Source organism: Aptenodytes patagonicus, chromosome 9, assembly GCF_965638725.1.
Source record: "Aptenodytes patagonicus chromosome 9, bAptPat1.pri.cur, whole genome shotgun sequence".
NCBI lineage: Eukaryota > Metazoa > Chordata > Aves > Sphenisciformes > Spheniscidae > Aptenodytes > Aptenodytes patagonicus.
In genome coordinates this window covers 5,092,155-5,117,559 of record NC_134957.1, presented here as the reverse complement: position 1 = coordinate 5,117,559, position 25,405 = coordinate 5,092,155, and the positions used below count along the sequence as shown (strand labels likewise).

The following is a 25,405-nucleotide window of genomic DNA, read 5'->3' as shown; positions in this document are numbered from 1 at the left end:
TTAATTACGTCTCTGAAGTATTTCACCGTGTTTGTGTTTGTTCTTTGCCATGATTATCATTAGTCTTGTTTAATGTATTTTAAACTTATATAACATTTTGTTTAGTGTTGCCATTTTTTCTTTAAACCCTACATGGGTTTCAAGCAGTGCACTTTCTGTGGGATTAAATTAGTTCCCAGCTGAAGATATCGCTAAAGGTACACACCTGAGCTGCACATGCATTGCATAATGTAAGGTGAACAGAAAACAATCCCTTGCAGCATGTTGCATCAGCTTTTTTCCTCCAACACTGATAAACAAATATGTTGTTACTAGCAAAATAGAACTCTAATCTAAATTTTAAAAAAAAGTAGGTTACGTAATGTTGGTGTTTAGATCTGTATTTTCTGGTCTTCAAAGAGACATCTACATATGCCAAAACTACCTTTTCCCCTTTTGCTTTGTCATGTTGGCTCTCTTTCCCTTTCCCTCTCCTGTCTGCTTGAGGTAGATGGTAATGAAAAGTAAACTCAACCCAAACATTCTTTAGGTGTAACTGGTGTGAGATAATTATGCATTAGTGGGTATTTTGTCATTTCAAGGACTGTTAATTGTTTTTTTTTTTAAAAAAATGCTTGCTTCTTTCTTACTTCTTCCCAACTGAATGGGGAAATAGTTTTAAACAACCTAGAGTATAATTTTCTCCATTTCTTCAAAACAAAAAATCCACACATATGTGTGCCTGTTTGTGTGTGTGTGTGTATATATATGTTTACATATATGTATTCCAGATAAGTCCAAATATTAATCTACATAAAATTGTGTGAAAAGGGATTAACTTTCAAGAAGAAAACCAGAGACATAGGGTAGGGGATTTAAAAATGCTGTTCATCAGCACAACAGAAGTGCATTAGCATTGTCAGTTATCGCAGACATGGTGATCTGAAATATGAGAGGACAACCTGACAGGCCCTTTTCAGGTCCCCACTCCACTCTGCTGGTATGCAGGCTTCTTTCATGTGGTGACAAAATACTTGGGCTTCTAGACTCTCTTGCTGAGAACTTGTGAAGGAGATATTCGTCACTTTTACAAAGAGTGACTTGCTAGGGTACCTGGACAGGCTTAACCACTTATTGAGGATTCTGCCATCATTCCAGGGCTGTTAATGCTGTGGAGGACTGACATAAACTTGATTAGTGAGTATGTTCTGGGAAGTGAAACAGGTGAGCCATGAGTTTGGAAGGCTGAATTTGGATCGAGCCTGATTTAAGGTGGGAAAAAGCTAGTCATCTGTTCTGAAACAGGAGAGGCAAACTTAAGCAGGGTACTCAGAGGTGGATGGCTAGCTCAGCAGGGCTTGGGTGGGAGATGGACCCTGTGGAATAAAGCTTCAGACTTGGAGAGCTGACCTGTTTCTTTCAGTGTCCTATTCCTTAACCAGTTGTTGTGGTCAAAAAGTAAGGGAATTTCCCCTCTGCTACACTGGTTTTTTTTTCTCTAAAATATCACCATCTTTGTTATGGAAACCTGGGTATGACTGTCACTAGCTCTAGGTACTGTCAGTGAGACTTGTCAGTTGGAAAACAAACTGATTTTGAATGAAGATGTAAGCCAGTGCCATTATCAAAGTGCTGTAATGAATAATCACAGCACTAAACTCCAAGGTCTGTATGTAGTAATACAGATGCTTTAGCTTCCAGATTTGATTTTTCATCTTGCTTTTTTGAGCTACCCTATGTTGACTGCTATAAAATCCTTTTTTCATCTCTCCCTCTGGTTCTGTGGCATCAAACCAAAAAGCGTGTCTCATCTTTAAACAGGCGCTTGTGAAGGGAGTACCTGAAAAGGGTTGGGAGGTTGGTCAGCAATAGTATATTGATTCTGAAATGTATTGAGTAGCTTTTTGTTTATTTATTTAATTTTTAAAATTTTGTAATCCATCATCCTGTCACAGTCGAGTCACTGCTAAAATGGACTATGCGATCAGAGGGGGAGAGAGCCACTAACAGAAGAGGGAAGGACATGGCTTTTGATAGCTCTCTGATGTAATCTCAAGCATGGGTCAAACTGTGTTGGAGAAATGCTAGTAATTTAATGTCTCTTTCTGCCTATGAGTCTTAGGTTGGTAAGATCGGTGTTGATGCTGGATTGTGACTTTGGTGCAGTCACATAAGCATCTGGTTTGAGTCTTTCTCCGTGTTTTTTTGTAAATTGGCATAAAGCTAACTTAGTCTTTAAAGTCTCACGCTTGAAAAGATAAGAACCTTTGGAAAGAATGTCTTCTCTGGTCTTTTCCAAATGGAAAAGTTTTAATCTAACCCGGACATGAAATATTTATAAAATGGATGATTTATAAGTGATGGTGTTACGGCCTTTCAGGCTGAAGCAGGTAAGAGTAGCCATGGTTTGTTATAAAACTTCTGAACGTTTGGTCTTTTGTGTTCTAAATGTGGCTACTCGTTTCACAACCCCTAGAAGAGTGCAATCTGGAAACAGGTGAGGAAGGATGATAATGAAAACTGGTTGTTTGCCCTGTACAGGCAGAGGTACCGTTGTGAATTCTGACTCAGCCCATCCTCTGTGTGTCTCTTTCTATAAAATATTGTATGCTTAAAAACTCAACCCCCAAACCCACTTTTCCTTTTTTGATACTGTAGTAGTTGAGTAACTTAATACATGTTTTGAGTTGGGCTCATGTAACACCTTTGCCCTTGAACGCCTGCTCACAAAGGTGTTTCTCTCACTTGCTATGTCTGATCAGGTGTATGTGAATTACCACTGTAGGAAAGAAGTTACCTTTGTGTGGGGTGAGATTTGGTAACAAAACCATCTATGTTTCTTCTGTTTTCTTTTACGACTTCATATTTTTGTTACCTCTGCAGTTTTGCAAGCCACAAGACTAAAATGGTTACACTGTGGCTTTGCGTGTGTATTGCCTTAGCTGGTTACAGAACAGGTTTGTGTTTAGTGTTCACAACTAACGTGACAAGTATAGTACTCTGTGAGCTGATTGTGAGGGGGTGCGTTGTTCAACACTTTAAAGACTCAATCATATATGGAAATCCAGAGGGTTTAATTCTTAAACAGATGAATTTTGGAATAGGTCACTCATTGTCTTGAATCATTTCTCACACCTGTCTCAACAGACACAAACCTGGGCTTTTCAATAGCTTCTGTTAATATAACAGAACTCATAATGTTTATTGCCTTTTCATGGGACAACTAATTTTTAACTCTTGGGTGTTTTTTGTTTGTTTTGTTGAGCACCTGGTTTTATTTCCTTGTTTAATTGAAAACGATTAGTGATAAGGGTGTGATTATTTCATGGGGTGTCACTTCAGGATTTTAAATGGTAATTCATGATAGTTAAAGGTCAGTGCTGGTGGGAATTTTGAGTATTTATCCGTGTATTATCAAGCTGATGTGTAACTGTCCTTTTACAAATATAAAGCAAGCTGGTCATATTACGTAATTAGGCTTGCACAATAATGGCGGGGCAAAGGGAGGGCGAGTATTGCATTGTTGTTGAATCGTCTTTTTTGTTTAGCTCTTTCTGCTTATAGGCTTTTTAGAAGTAACTGAGGATGAGAGAACTACCTTGTACTAGCTTAGTTTATACTGGTATGAAAATGCCCAAGGTAAACTAATTATTCAAGTGGTATAAACCCAGTAGAATGATTTTATGCCAGGTGTTTTCCTAGTGGTAATGTGTATAAGGAGAAAAATAACTGTTTTCTTTGTTCTGTTTTTTGTAAGACATTGAAACTGAGGCTTTGGTGTTATTCTTCAACTAAAAATGAACGTCTTTTCTTAGGAGATACCTGTGATGAAACCCATGCTGATGAAATTACTACAACAAAAAATAATGCTCAGAGAAGAAATGCATATTTAGTCTGCTTAAAACTTCCTCTTAATTTGACTTTCAAGTTTTTCAGTTACTTTTGAATGACTTAAAATGTTCATTAAGTTTAATTAATATTAAGCATGTCAAATTTCTATTCCTTCAGTACCAAATATGTTATGTGATATTTAAAAGGAAATAAATCCTTGTTAATGGGTTTACTTAATACTTAAGAAAATTCTGTGAAAATTAAGTATGTTAAATTATGAAAAAAATCAGCATATATTTTAAATATTTCAATACCACGTTACTTTCGGTATAATTTTAAGTACTGAATATAAGGGTAGTGATCCTTTCCAATTAAAAAAAAAAAATTTAAAATATATGGTATTTTCTTATTTGGTTTTGCTCTTTACCAGTGATAACATAAATAATTAGTAAAAACCTACCTTTGTGTAGTGTGATAAGTCTCAGATGATATATCTTACTGGTTTTGGATGAAGACCTTCATAGGGTATTTGAGTTATTAATATTTCAACAGAGGGCACTCACGTACTTCGAGGTAACACCAGATCACCGTATTTTTAAAGGTGCTTGGAATAAGCTGGAGCTGAAGATAACAAATTTTGTGGGTTAAAATATATACATGCAATTTGATAGTGCTTGGGTAAATTGAGCATCGTCATAGTAACATTTTCATTTCATATTCCTCCTAATTTTGTGAATTTATGTTGTTTCTTTGGATATTTTACAGTATGTTGAGGCAGTGGATTCATTTTGCCTTGAACTGACTCTAATAGATGCATTATTATGGCTTTCTAGCTGAGTTGCTCTTAGTCTGTTAGATTTAACAGTTGTAATAATGAATCAGAATTTAATAAATACATTCTTTACAGCTAAAAAGACAGTGGAAGAATCAGAAGAAAAGAAAATAGTTCAGTCAAAGAAAAGGATTAAAGAATTAAGAATTTTGGATGGAAAAACTGCACAAAACTTATGTAAGTGATGTCAAATGCATTAAGTGAATGTATGCACGACTGTTCTTAAATGTTTTATTTCCGTTCTGTTTACATGTGCAATATTATTTTTCTAAAAACAGTCTAATCTGAATGTGAGTTAAGTTCAGAAGCGTTTTACATACCTATGATTTCAATTCACTATACAAATTGGGAAAACTTAAAGTAACATGGAAAAATGATGTAGACTTAAATGTTAATGAACTATATTTTTTTGTAACAAAAAGTTGATTCTTTCATTAATTGCTTTAGACTGGAAGTATAAGGGAAGGCACAATGTTGGTAGGTTTTGTGGGTTGGAGTTGAGGGACCATTCATAATGGTTCTTTCTGGTTAAAGCAATGGAGAAATAGAGCTTGATGGGGGTTAGACTTTTAAAGAGAAAAATATTGCGAAATAGGGTAAGTTAGGTGCAAATACTACTACTATAAATTGTAAAGAAAACAGCCCCATGTATTATTTTTAACTTGCCTCTTCTCTCTTTAATTATGGACGGAAATCAATCATTGAGAGTAGTAGATGCTTTTATTTGAATTAGATATACCATAAAATGTCACTGGTCCATCTATGCCCATGGCAAATGGAGTAAAACCAAGTCTGTGCATTGTTTATTACCACATCCATGAGCACATTTTCTTAAGCAGAAAATGCACTATGACACAAGTGATATAAAACTTCAAGTTTTGAAAATATGGATGCAGCAAAATCAGCCATAGTAGTTAGATTGAATATACAGCACTTTATTAAAATGGTATGCTAATCCATCTGTGTTAGGATACTTTGTAGTTTATTGAACGGGGCTCTGTTGAGATGTTATAACATCCTGAGATCAAATTGCTTTGAGAACTCCCACCTTTGAAGGGTATACAATATACATTGTCTCTTGTATAAGTTTAGTTGCCCTAAAAAGTGGTAGAGTTAGGGTATTGGTTTTTTGTCTTTGCCCAGCTCTTCATTATCCTTTTGACATGGAATTTTTTCTAGAATGTCATGTAAATGTCACTCAACCAATTGTAAATGCAGTACAGCTATTCATACATGGTTATGAAAGCAAAAAATAATAGCAAAAGTCTCCTAGTGGCTGAAAAACTCTGTTTAAGTAGTAATGCAGATATGTTGCCATTCATAAAAATCGGACTTTATTGCTAGAGATCAGTAACGCTGCTAGGGAGCAACTGAGGCTGATTAAACAGCTAAAACTTTTGTCATAGTTTCATTTCTTAGAAGTAGAATTCATAAGTTGAACTGCAAGTGTGGCTCATTTACTGTTTGTTTTGTATAGAAAGCTTCTTCATTGTGAATCGTCTTAATTTGGATCAAGATATGATTTTTGAGTTGCTAGAAATGGTTTTCCTTCTTGTATCAGTCTTCTTGACCTTTTTGATTCTAATTATTTATTACTGAATTTCAGCAATATTTTTGGGTTCTTTCCGTTTGCCTTATGAAGAAATAAAAAATATAATTTTAGAGGTTGATGAAGAGAAGCTGAGTGAATCCTTGATTCAGGTATGTGAAAATGTTTCTGATTTTGTTCATAGTTTGTTTTCCACATAAAAATGCTGTAAAGGTATAAGAATTCAAAAGTAAGAATAGTGTAGAGTTTTCTGGATATCAGCTACAAATGTATCAGTTGTGTTTGCCGTGTTTTTAATTTCACTTCTATTTTTGAATGTGGTCGATTATAGCAGTAAAAATGTCTTTAAGAGACTCTGTTAACAAAAGTACTTTTGAATCTCTAACTCTATGAAGTTTCTCTTTCAAAAGGAAATCTCTGATAATTCTAGTTTTTCAGTTTTGAAGGCAAGCATTTACCAGATCTAGGCTAGTGGATAATGAAGTTTCATCAGTCTTCTTGTGGAAACAGCTCTGCTTGTCACTAATGATAGATGAAACTACCTGAATGTTTCAGGGTACTGCTACATCTGTAAATCAAACCTGCTCTCAAGCTGGTTTGGTTTTATTTTGAAGCCAAAAACTCTCAGCTGGAGAGAAGAAAGTATGGAATACAGCTTCTTTACATCCCTCTCTGATTTCCTCACAGTAGGAGGAGAGCAAGTGTGTACGCTGCCCCTCATGATCTCTGGGGAATGACAGAGTGTAACAGAGAAACATGTAAACCTAAAATGGTATATAGATGTAGCACAGCAATGATACTGGCGTTGAATTGGTTTATTTTAATATCATACACAGATTCACATTCTAGCTAATGTACTGGGCCTCTATTTATCCTTTCCTCCTTCCCTGTCTCCTGCTTGCACCCCTGTCCCAGTCCTCCCAAGGGTTTCTAAATTAATTTCTTCTTCCTTTCTTGGACTTGGAAAGTGGTTATTCCAGGCACACTGGACTATAAACCGAGTTGCCTGGTCTCTTCACCGTTAGTTACATAATTCATAACTTCAAATTTTAACACGAATGTTTTTTAACAAAATTACTATGTTGCAAAACATACAGTGTAAATGGAATTAAATTTTTCAAATTAAATTTTCTTGTCCTTTTTCTGCAGTTTTTCTTGTGTCACCAAGGCCTTCCTACATTTCTGGAGTTTTGTTTTCTTGAGGCTCTAAAGGAAGGGCTGCAGTTTTCTCATAGACCTCAAACTATTGGACTCGCAGCGCTACATACAGTTATATTTTCTTACAGTGTCATATTCTGAGACTTATACCACCTAACCTAATGTGTTTGAACATACAGATTTGATATCCAAAATTCTCATTCATGTTTCATTTGGGATAATCCTTGATTTTTGTTTTTTACAGTTGTTTTTTTTGATTGCTATGGCATAGTGTTTTTGGAGCTTCCCATTTGATGGGAAGCTATTTCCAATCTGAATTTGATGTGTTTCACTGTGATGTCCTGCTTCAGGCCATGTTGGCATGAAATTGATTCGTTTTGAGTATGGGCCCTAAAATTAAATACAAAGAATTTCTAATATATATCTATACCTCTATGAATCTATATATATATACATATTGCTAAAAATACTATCTTTGGCCACTGAGTAAGTCTTCTCACAAAAAACTTAAGCACATGATACGTAGTATTTGGAAATAAACTTAAGACTTCTTACTTATGTTTATTGATCAGAGATATCAGATCATTTGATTGAGAAGCCCACAGGATTAGTAAAATCAAAAATCAACAGGGAGAAAAACCCCACCTTGAGTACCTCAAATGCAGAATCGTTTCATATTGGTATTGTTATCTCTACAACAAACGTAGAGATATTTTGAGACCTGGGTTAATAGAAATAGGATGTAGTATGTTATGCTGAAGTATAAGGTCATGATCTTACATGTGAATTGTACAATGCTGGAAGCTAATGTTGTAATGGTTGCTTATCAGTTGGAAATCATTGAGGAGAAGTAATAGTAAGTCTGTGCTCAACAGGACGAGTATAGCTACCCCTGTGAAGCAGCTCTATGGGGCACAGCGAAGCCCTCACCCTGTCCCAACCACTTGCCCTGGCCTACTTGTCAGGGCGGGGGGGTGCAGATTGCCCACCCCTGGCCTACTTGCAGAATGAGAAACAGAGTCGGCCTTCAAGCTGCACAAGCACTGTTCAATAGTAGCTAAAACATTGGTGTGTTATCAACGCTGTTTTGGTCACAAGGCAAAACAATGCCATATGGGCTGCTATGAAGAAAATTAACTTCATCCCAGCCTGACCCGGTACACCATAAAAAAGGCAAATGTGATTGCAAGGTGTATCAGGTCAACTGCTTCCAGTAGAGAGGATAATTATTATGCTTTTGAATAATGCACTTCTAAGACCTTATCTAAAATACTCAGTACGTTTCTCAAAAATGAATTTAAAATGGAGAAGCTGAACTTAAAAACTACTTAAGATGATTGAGGGATGGAGAAACAGTCTACAGAAGGAAGCTAGAAAAAATTGGCTTGATTAGATTAGCAATATAAATAGCTAAGAGGGGATATGACTACATTATAACTATATGGGGAGCATAATGTGCATAATCATTGGGGAGAAAAATGAAGTTGCATAAGTAAAAGGCACTGTTAACACCAGAATAAATGTATATGAATTCATCATGAATGCAACTATCTAGAAACTCAGCTGCCTATAATCTTCAAAAAACTGAGGCTTTGGAGGTTGGTCCGTTTCTGAAGGGAATGGTGTGGCAGAGTTGCTTCTAATAGCAGGGAGGCTTAGCTGATAACCTGGAAGAGATTCCTTCTGTGTTTCTAAAGATATTCTTGGAAATGTATTGGGGTAAATGGGCTGTATCATCTCTTTCATGTTCAGTCTGTTCTGGTTTATTTTTATTCTAATCTTCTGACTGAGTTATTAACTAATTTACCAGTTTAACAGTTTTCAATACTACTGATTGGAAAAATTTTCCAAAGCAAACCTTGCGTTCTTTCATGCTTCGCAAAACTTGCACTTTATAAAAATGCACATGTGGAAACTGCTTTGTTCTAAATATCAAAGTGGTGAAAGCCAAATGGGTATAGCATTACTGAGCATATAGAAAAGTGCTTTTTCAGTTATGCTTCTCAAGTCCTCGTTTCTTGCTGCTTTTCAAACTTATGTTGTAACACTTACTAAAATTAATTGGATTAATCAGTTTGAGTACATGGTAGACTATATACTGTTGTAACTCTTCCGTGAGGAAAAGACTAGGAAAAAATATTCTCAATTCCCAGTGTGTCTTTGAGATAAGTTCTTGTAAACATCCAGTTTTCAAACATCATGTTTAGCAGGATTCAGGGCATTGTGACAGTGAGTAGTGAGTGATAGTTTCAGCCTCTTAATGTCAGCCTTAGATTTCTGCTAGTTCTTATGTTTATGTAAACTGTTTTTATTTACCCTATTTTTATTTAAACGCACATCATCATGAATAAATTATGAAACTCTGTTTCCTAAAGTACTGACAAGGATTTGAGTATATGATCACTGAATGCTTTAGCTTCATTTTCAGTTATCCGATACAATTAATGAAAGTAAAGATATTTAGACATATATACATGGGGGGCTGCAGTGCTAGTAGAGCCAAACTCCTCCCCTTCTTAGAAGCTAAGGGTAATCTAGACCATAAAGGGGTATGGATGAGGAAGAACAAATGATCAAGCGTGCTAACAGATTTTGGTTACATGGCTAAAAAAAAAAAAAGGCAGTTCTAGTAGTAGGTATTTGTATTTCTGCATTGATGGGGAAAAAAAAAGTTTTACAGTAAGCTTATTAATGTGTAAAGAAATACACGTTTCTGGCAAATACTGTGAAATTATTGATGACAGCATTTGGTAAATAGTCTACCTAATGAAAATGTAATTTTTTTTAACCCATTATTTAGTTAGTTCGTGTCTTTGATCTTTACCAGCATTAAACAGTCAACAAAATGAGCAAGAATGTTTTACAGATCTTTAATTTTTTTTGAAGTAGAAATTTGTGGGACGTGGTTTTGAGTTAATAGGAAAGGAAGCTTGCTTAGGTTTAAACACGAGGCCATAGCTCAATTGTATGACATCCAGGTGAATCTGATGCTTATCTCTGTCAAGTATATTAAACTCTGCTCACTGAGACACTCAGTAGCTCCCTGGTGTAAATGTAAAAAAAATCTTTCTGTAACAGGGATGCTTTGTATGAGACTGCTTGTCATCTTTATTTTTCCTTATTAAGATGGGTGAATGTTTGATTCTTTCAGCTTGGAGAATTAAGTTAGCTATCACTTGCAAATCTGGCAAATTAGACTGATGCCTTTCTCAAAGTTGTACCTTAATATGCCTACTTCATCAAGTTTTGCAGAGTGATCAGTAATCAAATTCTCCTAACGAATAAGAATATTGCAAGAGTGATGGCAAGATTGGTATGTTCTAAAAATAAGACGTGTATCTCTAATAGTACAGGTTTCTCCAATTAAGATTTTTATATCTGGAAAAATATGCTTCTATAGTGCTGGTTGCTTTTCTGATTTTAAAGGGCACATAACTTTTTTTCATATCAGAGTCTTTTTGTGACATAGACCTAAACAGTCATTATCGGTTCTCTGATAGTGTCAGTGTGCATGTCCCTTCTATTTTATTCATATCTTATGGGAACACATGGCAACACACCTTTTCTGGTGGGAGGAGAACTGATGTGCTAGTAACCTAACCAGAAGAGCTTCAAGTTAAAGGAACATGTTCTGAAATGTTTTACTTCTATGACTAGTGTTGCAGAAAGCATCAAAAGATTTAATTTTTGTAGCTGTAGCACATTACCTTATTGTCACTAAAATCTGCGTTGTAATTACAATGCTATAGAATTGCATATTCCATAGACATTTTGTTGGAAGTAAACCTCTAAACCTGATGGTAGTTCTACCACTTATGCGAGTTTCAGACGGTGGCTTCATAAAGTAGGAACTTCTTGTTGAAGAACATGGGCTTACCCTTTTCTCTTTAATACCTCAGGACCCGCTGTCTTTGTGTAGAAGAAAAAATGATTTCTGTGTGAAGGCATTTTTTTTTCTTAGTTATTTGGTACAGGAGTCCTTGCACTGTGGAGTTGGGCGAATCTCATGTTGATTTCTTCAGAAGTTATTAATAACAAAAGTGCACTACTTCTTTGGCCCCTATATGTATATTAAGTGTCTGTAAATTATCCAGCATACAGAAGCAGGTCGCCTCCTTTTACTATGTGGTTAGGCAATTACCTCCCCAAAAAATCCCCCTAAGGGTCGCAGTGGGAAAGCAGGAGGGATGCTGTGTTCACCTAGATCTGGAGGTATTTCTGCCTCTCTTCTATAGGTAAATGTCTCCAACTCAGTCCCTTTGATTTCTTCAGTGGCTAGTGCTCGCCCATAACTCAATGCCCTTTGAAATTTCAGAGAATCACACTTGCCTCCAAGCTACTACAGTGTTTTGGATCCCCTATCCAGTATCCAAAATAGTACATCATTTTTGTTTCTTGATTTTCCTGTCATAAGTCTTTAATATGAACAAAGGTGGTTAGTGGAGATTGGAAATGTGTGTGGACAGCCGTAGTGTAATCATCAGTTGTTAATATTTGAATTCACTTTGGTTTTTTGAGCTTAAGACTTATGAACCTTTTTGCACAAAAAAAGTCTATTGACTGTTGCTAGGTTGCTTGAATGTAAAAGTATACTCTTTTTGCCTTGAAGAATTACATTATTGTTTTGATTTCAACTAACATATATATCAAAATTTAAACGCAACCTAAACTTTTACTGAGTACCTATTAAAACAAAGTATTCTTCAGCCTTAATATAAATATTTTATACATTTAGCATATCTGTATTTTGAGATGTTAAGATAATATAATAAATTATACAATTTTCTTTGGGGACATGGATAAGATTTCAAGCAAGTCCTACTTCTTCCTGAGTTCCAGTATATTTGCCATCCAGAAGATCTGTACAATTGTGAGATGTTGCTTTTTTCTGTGTAAAATGTTTTTAAGTGAAGTTCGTGCACAGCTATTTTGAATGTCTAAAGATTTTTTTTTTTTAGGTAGTTATGTCTTGCTTTACAGAGACCAGATATTTCTTGATTAATATTTAATGAGCAAGATGCAATCATGAGGGAAAAAAAAGATTGTAGCTAGAGTATAATTCTTCAAGGTCTGACAGCATCAAGGAGTTTTGTCTAACTTTTTAATACTGAGAAGGCATTCTTCAAATTAGAGACTGTAACAGAGGTGCTGATGTCTGTATTAAATAATTACTGGTTTGATTTGATGTTTATATAGTGTTAAAGCTGTGTAAATAAAATAAGCTTCCCATAATTTCCTCATGCATTTCCATGTTGTGATATTTTACGCGTGTTATTTTAAGATCTCAGCTAGTTTAATATAACAAATTTAATATAATGCCTTGTTTGTTTTAGAACCTAGTGAAGAATCTTCCTGAGCAGAAAGAACTCAATGCCTTAGCCGAATTAAAGGATGAATATAATGATCTTGCTGAGCCAGAACAATTTGGAGTTGTGGTACGTATTATTGCAATAACTAACTGGAGAGTTCTATTTTGTCAAATAGATTAAAAAGAAAAATTTTGGGTTTAAATTATTTTGGTTAGTGTTTTTTGCAAGTCCTGCAGTAGGAAAAGTTACCATCTATTTATTGATGAGTAATAATGCCCATAGTGTATCATGTCATGCTTTACCCTTTGGTTTAAAAAAAAAAAAAAAAGCGTGTGTGTATATATATATTTTATGTGTACATGTATATATACGCACATATGTATGTATGCATAGACATATAAAGTACATATACAAACACACAGAAACTTGCAAAATTGCTCTAGAAGAGGCATGGATTATTCATATTAGAACTGAAGTTGTAGATCATATTCTGTTGCTTTTACTGGTGTTCTATATCTATATATATATCTATTCCAAAAGTAGGGATATCAAGTATTATAATGTCTAGAACCTGTCTCTGAATTAAATGATAAAATTTGCATAAGTTACCCTAATACATGCTGGTAGTTGATTGGATGATACCGAGTACTAAGCTAGGACTTGGAAGACTCTTTTTCCGCTTCTGGTCTTCCAAAGACCTGATAAGTCCTTAGGCAAATTAGTTCCTGTTTTCACTTCACTTTGTCAGTCTAAAAGATTATAATGATGATGATATATCCTCTGTAATGCGTTTAGAATTTATCCCTAACTCCACAGGAGCTAGGCTTGCTCTTGCTGAATTTTTATGGTGTTATGTATATTAAAATGTATTAAAACAGAAATAGAGGTCTATTAAAAGGAAAGAGTGAAACGAGGTTTTTACTAAAAAGCTCTGATTTGAGCATAATTTGGCTTCAGAAGTGCCTTTTGAATGTGTTTTTTTTGGGGGGCGGGACAGAACATAATTTGACCTAATGAGATTTTTTGTAGAGGATTTAGAAAATGAAAGATATCAATGACTTCTTTTGAAAAACTTGAGGCTATTGATTTTATTTTTTTAATAAATGGCATAAAGTTCCAAAAATATTTTATTTCAAAATAAAGATGAGGAATTTTGGTAGAAGTGTGATACATTGGTTTAGTCTTAATGCAAGGTCTGCAGTAGTAAAACGTTATCATCTGTTTATTGATCAGTAACAATCTAAAAATCTCTATAAATACATATTTGATGCTTTTCTTGAAGGAATTATGGCATGTAATATGTATAAAATATAATATATTAATGTATTATAATATCTTTAAGATATATATTAAAACTTACCCATATATACAGATATATGGATATATATTATATGCATATATACAGATGTATATTATATGCATATATTCGATATTATGTTTTATATACATACCTATAAATGTGTATGTATATTAAAAAAATCTGTTTAAAAGCACTGGAGGAGTACTTTGTTCCCTCTTTGTCATATAACACACACTTTCAGAGTGACTAAAACAGTGTGATGAAGTGAGAGTAGTACTGCCAGCCCTACAACAAGATGGGCTTTTGATCCCTGGGAAGGAGGGAAGGCAGGCCAGAACAATTGCCCTGTCTACTCTCTGATTTCTGCCTATTTTTGAAATGGCAATGAGCAAAGGATGCCAGGGAGCAGCTGATTTACCAAATGAATACTTCCTTATTTCCCTCCTACATAAAAAATGCCAATCAGAGTGGGAAATTAGATTTTGTGCAAGGAGAATATCTGAAAGGTGTCTAAGGCAAACACAGAATGGAAGCAAACAAGGTGGAGGCATTAGGACAAATGAAGACTCTGATGTCTATGAATTCTATTCAGTTAACTATTTAAAATAAGCAAAGAAATTCAGAAAATTGTGCATAATGACCTTGATTTAAAAGACTCTATAGACATTCCTTAGTGCTATAAGTTCCTTAATGTTTCACCCCTGATCTTTATAACTTGGATCCTTTCCCAACTTGATCCCTTCTTCTGCCACCCACTTCCCTTTTACAAACATCATACCTACCTTGTCGCCTCTGCTTCAGCCTTTCTACCCTATTTGGTTTTACTGCATTGCTCTATATAGCTTTTATATAAAGGTACTTCTGGATTAGTATACTGATTATCTGCATCCTCCCATCATGCTGCTCTGTGGTGGGTAGTAGTAAATTGCCCTTCTGCCGAGGAGAGCTGTGACAGTGGCACTGCATTCAATATTCAGCCACCTTTGTGGTCAACAATGTTTTCCTTATATACAGTCAGAATTTCCTGAGTGCCGTCTTGTATTTTGCTTCTTGTCCTATCACCATGCACCTTCAAGAATCCTCTGGTTCCATCTTCTCTGTACCTTCTCTTTAGGTAGCAACAGGTAACGGAGTCAAGAGCAGCTATTCAGAAAAGAATAGGTGTTGTGGATTAACCCTGGTAGGCAGCTAAGCACTGCGCAGATGCTTACTCACTTCCCCCTCTCATCCCCAGTGGGATGGGGGAAGAAGAAAGGAAGAATGAAAGTGAGAAAACTCATGGGTTGAGATAAAAATAGTTTAAGAAGTGAAGGAGAAGTGGAAGAAGAAAGAGAGAAAACAAAGGCAAAGAAATAAAACAAAGGCAATCACTTACTGTCTCCCATGTGTAGACTGATGTAGAGCCAGTTCCTGAGCAAAAGATGGCTGACTGATCTAAGCCCCCCTCCTCCACATTTTATTGCGGAGCATGACATTATATGGCAGGGGATATTTCTTTGGTTAGCTTGGGTCATTTGGCTGGTTGTGTCCCATCCCAACCTCTTGCACACCCCCAGTCTATTCACTGGGTTGTGCAGAGTGAGAAAGTGGAGAAGGCCTTGACACTGTGCAAACACTGTTCAGCAGCAGCTAAAGCATTAGCGTGTTAACAGCATTGTTTTGTTCACAAATCTAAAACACAACACTATACAGGCTGCTGTGAAGAACAATTCACTCGGTCCCAGCCAGACCCAGTACAACAGGATTAGTCGAAGTTTATTCTGTTACTGCCACGGTTTGTTTGCTGTGCCTAGGCTTGCATAGAAGCATACGTTTTTTAAGAATTGGGGTGACTATATCTGACCACTTATGCAGACATGATGTGCTGGCTGTTTTTTTAGATAAAATTATTTCCCCAGTTTCACCTCTGTGCAGAAGGTATTATGAGAGAGATTCATTAATGTCTGCTATTTAATTAATCACCTAGTCTGAAATTTTGGCGGGGCATAGGACAGGCAGGATCAGGTTTTGCATTTTTTGCAAATTCTGACTGTATATAAGGAAAACATTGTTGACCACAATTTTGCACTAATTTGGTCGTAGTTGACTAATGGCCTTTTCATTTTGGGTATATGTTAATATGCTGCTGGAAATGAAAGACTGAAAATAAATTTAAGGTGTAATTATTATAGATATCAAAAGGCTGATCCAAGACAGTGGAAATATTTTTCATAAAGTAAAGAAAACCTGCAGAAAATAAGTCCATTTCATTCTTTGCCACGCGAGCTTCATTTTGGTTGGATGAGTATGAATTTGATAAGTGAAAGAACCTAACTGATGCTCTAGTTTAACTGCTTGTATGTGAATTGGCTGCACAATGAGTATAAAAGACAGTGCAAAAACTAAGTTTTCTGTCATCAAATGTAAAGTACTGAGATACTACAGAACTTAAGTATATGAAAACACTTGGAGAATGTTTCTGTTCTCATATTCGGAAGATTATTTACCTCCAGTTCAGAAGATCACAGGTTAGAAGAAATCGTTCTTTTGCTTTGTCTTGATGTAGTGGTAAAACAGAAACATTTAATGAAATTGCCAATATACAAGTAGTATGTATTAAGTACGTGTAGATAGTAAGTGTTCTTAGTACACTTTTTACCAGAGTTTGAATTCATGTCAATTTATGTTTTACTGAGAGATTTCTGAAAACCGCTTGAACTGAGAGGAATGGCCTTGTGTTTTTGCTGCTGTTGGATAGTTTGGTTTTGTTAGTTTTTTTCAGATGTCTGTCAGTAATGTCTAGTACTTACTCTTTTTTCCTCATTCTGTTTATATAGTAGTATGATTTGTGTCTTTCTTGTAATCTTTCATTCTGATTCTGCTGGCAGTTTCTTTCCCAGAAAATTATACAACTATAAATGAAAGTCACTTGGGAAACTGTATCATCTCTATTGGTTGTCTTGCATACCTGGGGATCATGCATTTATCTGACTTACGATTTCTACTGGATTGAAACTAAATGGTCCTTGTATTTTCACTCGATTGTGTTGAAAAAGTCATAAAAATATCCTTATTTTCCGACAGGACTAATATAGTCATGATCACTTTTTTGTTGATTTGTTCTTTTAAGGAATAACCAACTATAAAAAGTTGAGAAAGAATTTAAAAGTATTTAATGGAACATTAATTAGAAAAAAACTGCTTAATCAAACATCTCCAAATGGTGATGTTTGCCTTATGAAGGGACTAAGTTTCCTGAAGCTTGTTTGCTTATTCAACTTTACTATCTGGTTTAATAAAAAATATTACATTTTCTTATGGGTAGTGATTCTGTCTTATTTTTAGAGGCCTCTAACTACATTAATACTACTAAAATGCTGGTTTTGTTTCTGATTTTGACTTAATTGAACAATCCACTACAGTGGAAGAAATGCAGCTGAACTTGACTAGAGTCTTTTTTCGTTATGTGTTGAATTAATTTTAGAGTTTTGCTTTAATAATAATGTTAACCTTGATGTTAAGAAGAAGGCGTTTAGGACTAGAAGACAGAAAGACTATGTTAAGTAGTATTTAAAATGTGTACCCTTACTTGTATGTAAATTTAGGTAAGTTAATTATTAGGAGATCCTAATTGGATAATCACTGTGCTCATCAAATTTAATAAAGGTTGGAATACGTTGTTTAAAATTTGTGTAGAAAAAACATACTCAGTAAATTATTAACTTATTAGAAGAGACCGATTATCTTAATATTCAGCTGATATGTAAATGAAAATTAGAATTGAATTCTCATTTAGATGAAATGTTAAAATCAATTATATATTCAAATTAGTTATTGGAATTGAAGTTATATCCTGGGATCAAAAAAGGCAACACAACTTCATATAAAGAAAAGTTTGCGTTGATGTTGAAGTAGGGCAAGAAAAATAGATTAACTGAATCAGTTGTAGAACATTAAAAAAGCTAGGCAGAATGTTCTCTGATTTTTAAAGGTAAAACTTGTGTTTAAGAGTTAATTTTTTTTTCTGTCATGGGGACAGCTGCAACTTCAATAAGGATACTTGCTTCAAATTTTGGTGCCAGTCGAATAGTTTAAGTATTAGAAAAGCGTAAGTCCCATCTGTGCTTAAAGTGTGAGTACCAACCATTTGCTGTCAACTCAGAGGACAGGCTAAAAAAAAAATATTTTGCTGTGTTAGTGGTATTTAAACTCAGAAAACTTTACCAACTTTTTTTTACCACCAACTGTGAGTTTTAAAGTCGAGTTAATAAGAATATTATCACTTCTAAAAGATCATCCCACAATTACGTGATGCAAATTTTAGTTCATAACTCTTTAGTGAGCCAACAAAACAAATGACTGGAACTGACCAAAGAATTCCCTTTCTGGTGTGTGTTCTGGGAAAGTGGGAGGGTTTTTTTGCTGGTTTCTAGTGAATGAAAAACTTTCTTCAGCTGTGAAGAACTGGGTTATCAGTAATTTCATTGTTAATGCAAGAGGATAAGTTTCACTGAGTAGTTGTAGTTGTAGAGACTTGCAGATTCTGTGACCCTTTTTGCTGAATAACCAGGATTAGCTATCCCGAACAGTCCTTGCTGGGAGGTAGACGAAGTGGGAAGAATTGTACAAGTTTATTGCACCTGCATTGGTTTAGAGTCATTCTGTCATTTTAATTGAATTTATTTGCCACTTGTTTTGCCTCATTGTAATTTCTAGAGCTGCTGAAGAATTAATCTTTCTAGAACATTGCTAGGAAAAAGAAAAAGGCAACTGTTTAATATATTATAGGTAAGAGCCTGAGTAAGTTGTCTGAGTAAGTTGACAAATTTGTATTATAGGAATGTCAGCTTTTTTCCTTAGGAAGTGAGGCAAATTTAATTGTGCTTTTTGCCTCTTTCTTCAATAAACTTTGATCCTAGTTTTAATACAGGGCTTGAGAATTGAATGATGATGATAAAGAATAAAGAACTGAATTAAAGAACTTGATTAGGTAGAGAATTCAGACAAGGACCTTTATGAAAGCCCAGAGGGGGAAATAATGACATGCAGTCGAGTGCTCACAGTTAACTGGAAAAGAAATACCCATTTTCTTGGTTCTTTAACTGTTTGTGGGTGAAAGCTAATGCTTGCTGTTACATGCACCTATTTGAATGTGTTATTTCTTATATGCCCTTGACACTAATTTTGTAGAACTATAAACAATTTGACCTTTTTCTCAGTGAATATAATCTTTGTACCTTACTTATTTTCAGAAGATTCCTCTAAGTTCAGTATGTTTATCAGCCTTTGAACATGTGTATTTAGAAACATGCATATGAAAGAGAAACTGGGGCAGGGTGGGGAAGGAGGAAATAAAAAGCATTTATGATCATCTCCTATTGATACATAAAGAGCATAATGTATATAAAAAAGTTTTGAATTCTAAGGAAACAACCCACTTGAAACGGCTTTTATGAAACTGTCAAGATACTTTTTAAATATTATGCAGATCAGCAAATGAAATTAAAACTTACTACTGGTTTGGTAGTCAAACTACCTTGCAAAACAAATAAATGGTCAGTGTTCCATGACACTTCACAGCATTAAAAAAAGAAGGAAAGTACAAATTGGCTGAAGTGTTGTAAAGGATTATTCTTCCCAGGTGTTTAAGTCGCGCTGTTCTGTTGGCTTATACATGTTTTGTTGTGCTCTGTTTTCAGGATCTAAAGCTTTTGACAACTTTTTCTGTGCAATTTTGAATAAAATCAGTAATTAGAGATTGTTCTACAAAAGTTAAAGCAAATTATGTGATTAATTTTAATTTCCATCTACTCCAGCTCAGTGAAGGTAGATCCTTTCAAGGCAGATGTTTTCAGTATGATATTTCTGAAATACAGAATGATTAGAAGTATAATATTTCAAGACTGCATGGTGTTGGCTTATAGAGGCTCACAGAGAAATTTGTGACAATGGAGAAGTATAAAAAAAGATAGCAAGTTATGCTTGAAACGCTTCCTTCCTGATCCTTTCCTTTTCCTCGTTCCAGACTGATCATATGAATTGTTTGAGACCATCTGGAGTGCCTTCATATTTATTTTCATTTTAGTACGAATTTGTCATTATTCAGGCCACCCAAGTCTTTCCTGTCAAAGTTATTGCTGCTGCTTCTGGTAGCTGTCTGTGGTAGATAACGCCAGTAGAAAAAATCATGGTTCCTCAAGGAGCCATGGTAAGGCTTTGGGCAACAGGGACATGAGCACATAAAAACCTTTCTGTTTTGATAGCCAAGTTCCGTGATTTGTCACATAACAAAGCTTTTCTTTCAGGGGGACAAAGTGCTTCAGGAACACCACTGATAGTGAATACATTGGGGGAGAAATCTTTCTGTATTCTGCTAATTAAAATTAGGAGTTAGATTTGGAAGGTAATCATTCTTGCATTTAAATGAAAATTTTTAAGTGGATTAAAAATTTTCAGTACATATTTTTTTCTCTTAAATATCTCTTGTGAATTATAGTCCACTGCTAAGTAGGAGGAAATATTACTGATCACTTGTGCAAAATATGAAAGACATGGACGTATTTTGGTAGCTAGTCTAATGAAATTGGTCTTGGGGATTTAAACTAATGAATCACTAAATACTTTTCAGTATATCTGTCATTTACCAGGTTACAATGCTGTGATTTATAACCTCCCATCTTTTTATTAGGTCAGGAAGGAATGAGTCCTGTACTGCCTTTTGCAAACTGTCTAAAACATAAAGGTGATAATATCTTGGGCAGTAGTTTTACAAAATTTCTTTAAAAGGGCAAAAAGACAAGAGGTTAAAAAGCGGGCAGTATGTTGCCTACAAAATATGATGTCATGGGATCAGAACGGACAGAGTATACCAGAAGTATATCCTTACTTTAGTATCTCTAGGTGTATTGTTTTTTATGTAAAACTTACTGTCATGAATTTCGGCCAAAACCTCTTTATCTGCATCCTGAATCTGATTATTCTTTGGAACACACAGATTGGGACTTCTTGATGGCGTGAACTTAAATTCTTAGGATCAAACATATATCATAGTGTATCTCTAAAATACCTTTGAGCTTGTTTGGTAACTATCAATACTGGTAGGATTAATATTATTTATTTTATAACTCTCTATAAGTGTAGATAATAACCCAGTTTGGGTTTCATTTTAATTAAAAACTGCAAAAATAAACACCTTGTTAGATGTAACACTGTCATCTGTAAATATCACAATCAACAGCTCACATCAGTACAATAGCAGTAAATATTTCATGAACAATAGTACTAATGTGACCTGGCTTTATATAAATATCTGACTAGTGAAGCTTGATCTCCTGTGTCTCAAACTCACTTAGATATTCCCATGTCCTTCCACAAGGGTCCCTAAGAATTCATTGTCCCTCTCCCCTATTGCTCCCCCAGGGACCAAGAGCAAGTTGGGCTATGCATCCGCTCAGTAAGAAAGTCTAAAAATGGAAAGTATAATTCTTTAGCTTAATCAGGCTGAAGTGTAGCTGTTTGTGTTTGTGCTGGTATCAGTGCACACACTTGAGAGATTGTTGTACCATTTCTGAAGGAAGAAAAACTGAGAAGCTTAGGTTTGGGAAATTGGTAAATATCAGAGTTCAAGGGTAACTTCACTGGAGATGTGATGAAATGTTTGCCACGTGTACCTTCAGGCTGATTTTCTATTCTTGTTAACTGGTGGAATTGACTTACATTTCCTTTGCTGGGAGGAAGGGTTTTGGCAGTGTGCATTCAGTGAGTTTGGAATTCACAAGTTAAATGGTTTGGTAACACGAAGCACTCTCTTATTTTCAATATGTTGCTTCACTGAATTTTTTCAGGCAAAGTGTATGGTTTGGGGAAAAATACCTGTGGGCAGGTACGGATTCCTGGAAATACAAGACAGGCAATGAAAACATACAGAAACTGTAGTCTTGCTGGCTGCACAATATTGTTTTTTAATATAAGCTATTTTGCATAAATAAGTTTTTAGTTTTTTATGTTCTGATTTAATGTTTCTTATTTTGTAGATGAGTTCTGTGAAAATGTTGCGGTCACGTCTTAATGGGATCCTTTTCAGGCTTATGTTTGAAGAGCACGTAAACAATATCAAACCTGACATTATGGCGGTTACACTAGCTTGTGAAGAGCTGAAGAAGAGCGAAAGCTTTAGTAAGCTTTTAGAGTTAGTGCTGTTCCTTGGAAACTACATGAACTCTGGCTCCAGAAACGCACAGTCTCTTGGTTTTAACATCAGTTTTCTTTGCAAGGTAAGATGAAGCTATAAAACTTGTTAAGTGCAGATTCATGAAACGCACGACACATGAGAAGGTACCCTAAATAGGGAAAAACATTCAATCAGTGTAGTTTACTGACTGTACCTCCGTTTTTAATAACGGATGGATAAATACAGAGTAAACATTTCTAGGATGGTCCCCTGCTATAGCTGTCTTTCTCAGTGCAATGGCAATTTAAGGCAGTTGTTTAATTGTAAGTCTGTTCTGAGTCTTTCTGGAAGATACATGTAGAACAGCTTTTTTGATCTGAATTTGTTCAACTATCATCTTGTCAATAGAATATACATAGAGCTCTGAATATGTTAAATAGCTCTAGCTACTCGTCTTTCTTCCCATCTTCCACCCAGCTATCCCTCAAGCAGTACCACCGAAATAAGTATTTGGGATTAAAGATGGACATTGTTATCCTAGGTTTAACTTCAATTGTGGTGGCAAAATATGGGATGCAATGAGAACTTCAGAATCTATAGCAGTCACAATTTAATGTGCAGTGCATGTTTATTTATATGGTAAAATGTGTGTAGGGCATTGATGTGAACTTGACCATCTCAGTTTGTAAAGAAGCTTTGAAAGTATCTTTAAAATAAAAGGATGCAACATTTGTAAACAGATTTAAAAAAAAAAAAAAAAGGCATAAATCTTGCAGAGGAATTTTTCAGTTATTTTTTGTTTGGTCTTATCAGAGGGTCCAGGTTTCAAGTCTCTTTTTTGGGCACCATGAGAAAATCTGATGTGTACCTCAAGGAGATTTAACCTTGGGGGGAAAATAATATTTCAAATACACAGCAAGTCTGATCTGACATATTTCAGTAGAGAAAGACTCTGCTTGCTGTAGTTTAATACAAAGATGTTGCTAACTCCTGGTAAAATAAAAAACATCACCTAAGAAATACTTTCATTCTTCAATAGCTTTTTTAAAGAGAGGCCAAGTTGAAGGATTTTTTCATGAATCTAGTGCTGTGTTTTGTTTTCGGCAGCAGTTGAATCTAAAGGGAAATTAATGTTTTAAGTAGAAAACTACTTGTTAATGATGGGGAGGGGAAATTATGATGCTGCATGAATGGTACTCTAGCATAGCATAGAGAAGGTATTCTTGCACTCCAGGTGATAGATTTATGAACTGCTGTCAACACAAATCCCACAGATGTTGACACAGCTAATGTAGATTGACTAATCCTGCAGATTGTTCTCTACTGAACTGAATAATTGCTGAAGCATAGCTATCTGTGCTTACAGCAAAATTTAAAATAACTGAGACAAAAATCTATGAGTATTTAGTTCAGCCTTGTCCTCAGAAACAAAATCTATTTGTTAACGTTTTTTTTTTTGTTTTCAAGATAGATATTTCTGAGAAGTGTTCGTTTTTTTTTTTCTTTTTTCCCAGTGAGATTAGAGAAAATACTTAAACATTCTCCCTAATAAAATGTTGACTGTGCTGTTGCATTTAGGTACTAGGTATATTTTTTTATAAAGTGATGTCTAAAAAGAAGATAATCAGAAAGACAGTGATGGTTGTTGGAGCAAAAAAGGAGGTCTCACCAAAACCTAGACATGAAATTGTGTCACTAATAGCTCTACATATTGATTAAACCTTGTGAATTATCACTCATAAGGTCCAAACTCAGAACAAATCACTTAATTTAATGGAAAAGTAGATAAGTTTCTCCGGACAGAGTGACGTGTGCATTGTCTGCAATTTAAATTTATTGTTTGTTACTCAAGTTAAAAGATATTTTCTGCTCTCTAAAGCTCTGGTTTTCATTACTTTATGTATTTGCCATTCTAAATTGAATTAGATTAGTATAATAGTGTGCTTTTGCAAGAGTTACTTTTTTCAAATGGTTTTGTACCTGTACTTATGCTTTAGTATCATATTTAGAGAAGGAATCTTCTACTCCATTGATGTCTAATTTTAGAAATGAGGTGCTTTTGCACAGTTAGTATTCACAATGGATTTTTTTTTAATTACTGTTAAGAATCCAAATTTATATTTGGGTAATGACTGGTTTTATGCATTGGTTATTGTCAACTGATAAAGAAACCAAATGCAATTGTTTAATAGCTTTCAAATTCTGCCCTCCCATTTTCCACCCAAACCAGTAAGATGGCTTTATTGGCTTGTGTTATTAACTAAGAGTGCAGTCTGACAGGTCTCCGTTAACTGTTGTGAATAGTACAAAACATTAAACTATATCAGGTGGCAATATCTTTTATGAGCACCAGGTTTAATATCTGTCTACAGCCACTTACCAGCTTTATTACATTATTCAAACAGTCTCAAAATTCAGGATTGTTGGTCAATAATTGGCCTTCACTGTGAAAGTGAAAACTTGTGTATGTGTAAGCATGGTAGGGTGACTGTATTGTCCTGTTTACTGAAATCTTGCTGTGAATTAAAATTTCTAATTTATATTTCTTGGCTGAAGAAGGCAATAAGAGAAATAAGCGTTACCTAACAGCAAGAACAAGGCAGCAGTCTGTTTGCCAGTGTCATGTGGCTTACATGTTTTTGCTCTGTGGGACATCTGAGTGCTACTAAATTTTGAAGGCTGTGTGAACATTGAAAGGCTGTGTGTGTCTGTGTGTGTGTGGCAATTTGAGAAGGCACTGTTACCATGTGAGAGGTCTTCCTTGAATAATTTTCAAGTGCCTTTATTTCCTCTCCTAGGGAATGTATTTCAGTCTTCAAGCTTTTCAAGAGGAATTTGGAAGCCTTTATTTTACGTTTTGATAGAATACCTCTAAAGCATAAAAATTACTAACTTATTATAATATTTTGTGAAATATTTGTGCACTGTTTGTTTTTATGTATGGAACCATGATGAGCAATAGGATGTTACAATTTAGAAGTCACCCTTCCATAACCTCAGGTACTTTGTTAGGTTAGAAGTCAGATATAACATGCCAAAGAAACTTTGTCCTAATTTTTTGTTTTGTTTGCCATAAAACCTGCTACCTCTTTTTTTTTTTTTTTAAGCAACTTTAGAACAAGAAGAATTTCTTACCAGTTTTAAACATTACTTGTCTAAAGTAATAACTGCTTCAATAGGGGTTTTAAAATCAAACAAGACCATCTGGCTTAATGTTTTAAAATGTTGGTCATTTCTTTATCTAATTTTTTTTACTTTTTTTTGGTGATGCTCACAGTAAGATATAAGTTAAATAACA

The 25,405-nt window shown here is 34.9% G+C and overlaps 1 protein-coding gene across 2 annotated transcripts in view; it reads left to right on the top strand.

Annotated features, from left to right (window-relative positions):
* DIAPH2 (diaphanous related formin 2) overlaps positions 1 to 25,405 on the top strand; it is a 265,592-nt gene that overhangs the window by 80,389 nt on the left and 159,798 nt on the right. For both annotated transcript variants that reach the window (XM_076347001.1, XM_076347000.1), the window contains 4 exons: positions 4,718 to 4,819; positions 6,249 to 6,343; positions 12,683 to 12,784; positions 21,971 to 22,210. In XM_076347001.1, coding sequence (XP_076203116.1) covers positions 4,718 to 4,819; positions 6,249 to 6,343; positions 12,683 to 12,784; positions 21,971 to 22,210 — 539 coding nt within the window. The remainder of the gene's footprint in view (positions 1 to 4,717; positions 4,820 to 6,248; positions 6,344 to 12,682; positions 12,785 to 21,970; positions 22,211 to 25,405) is intronic.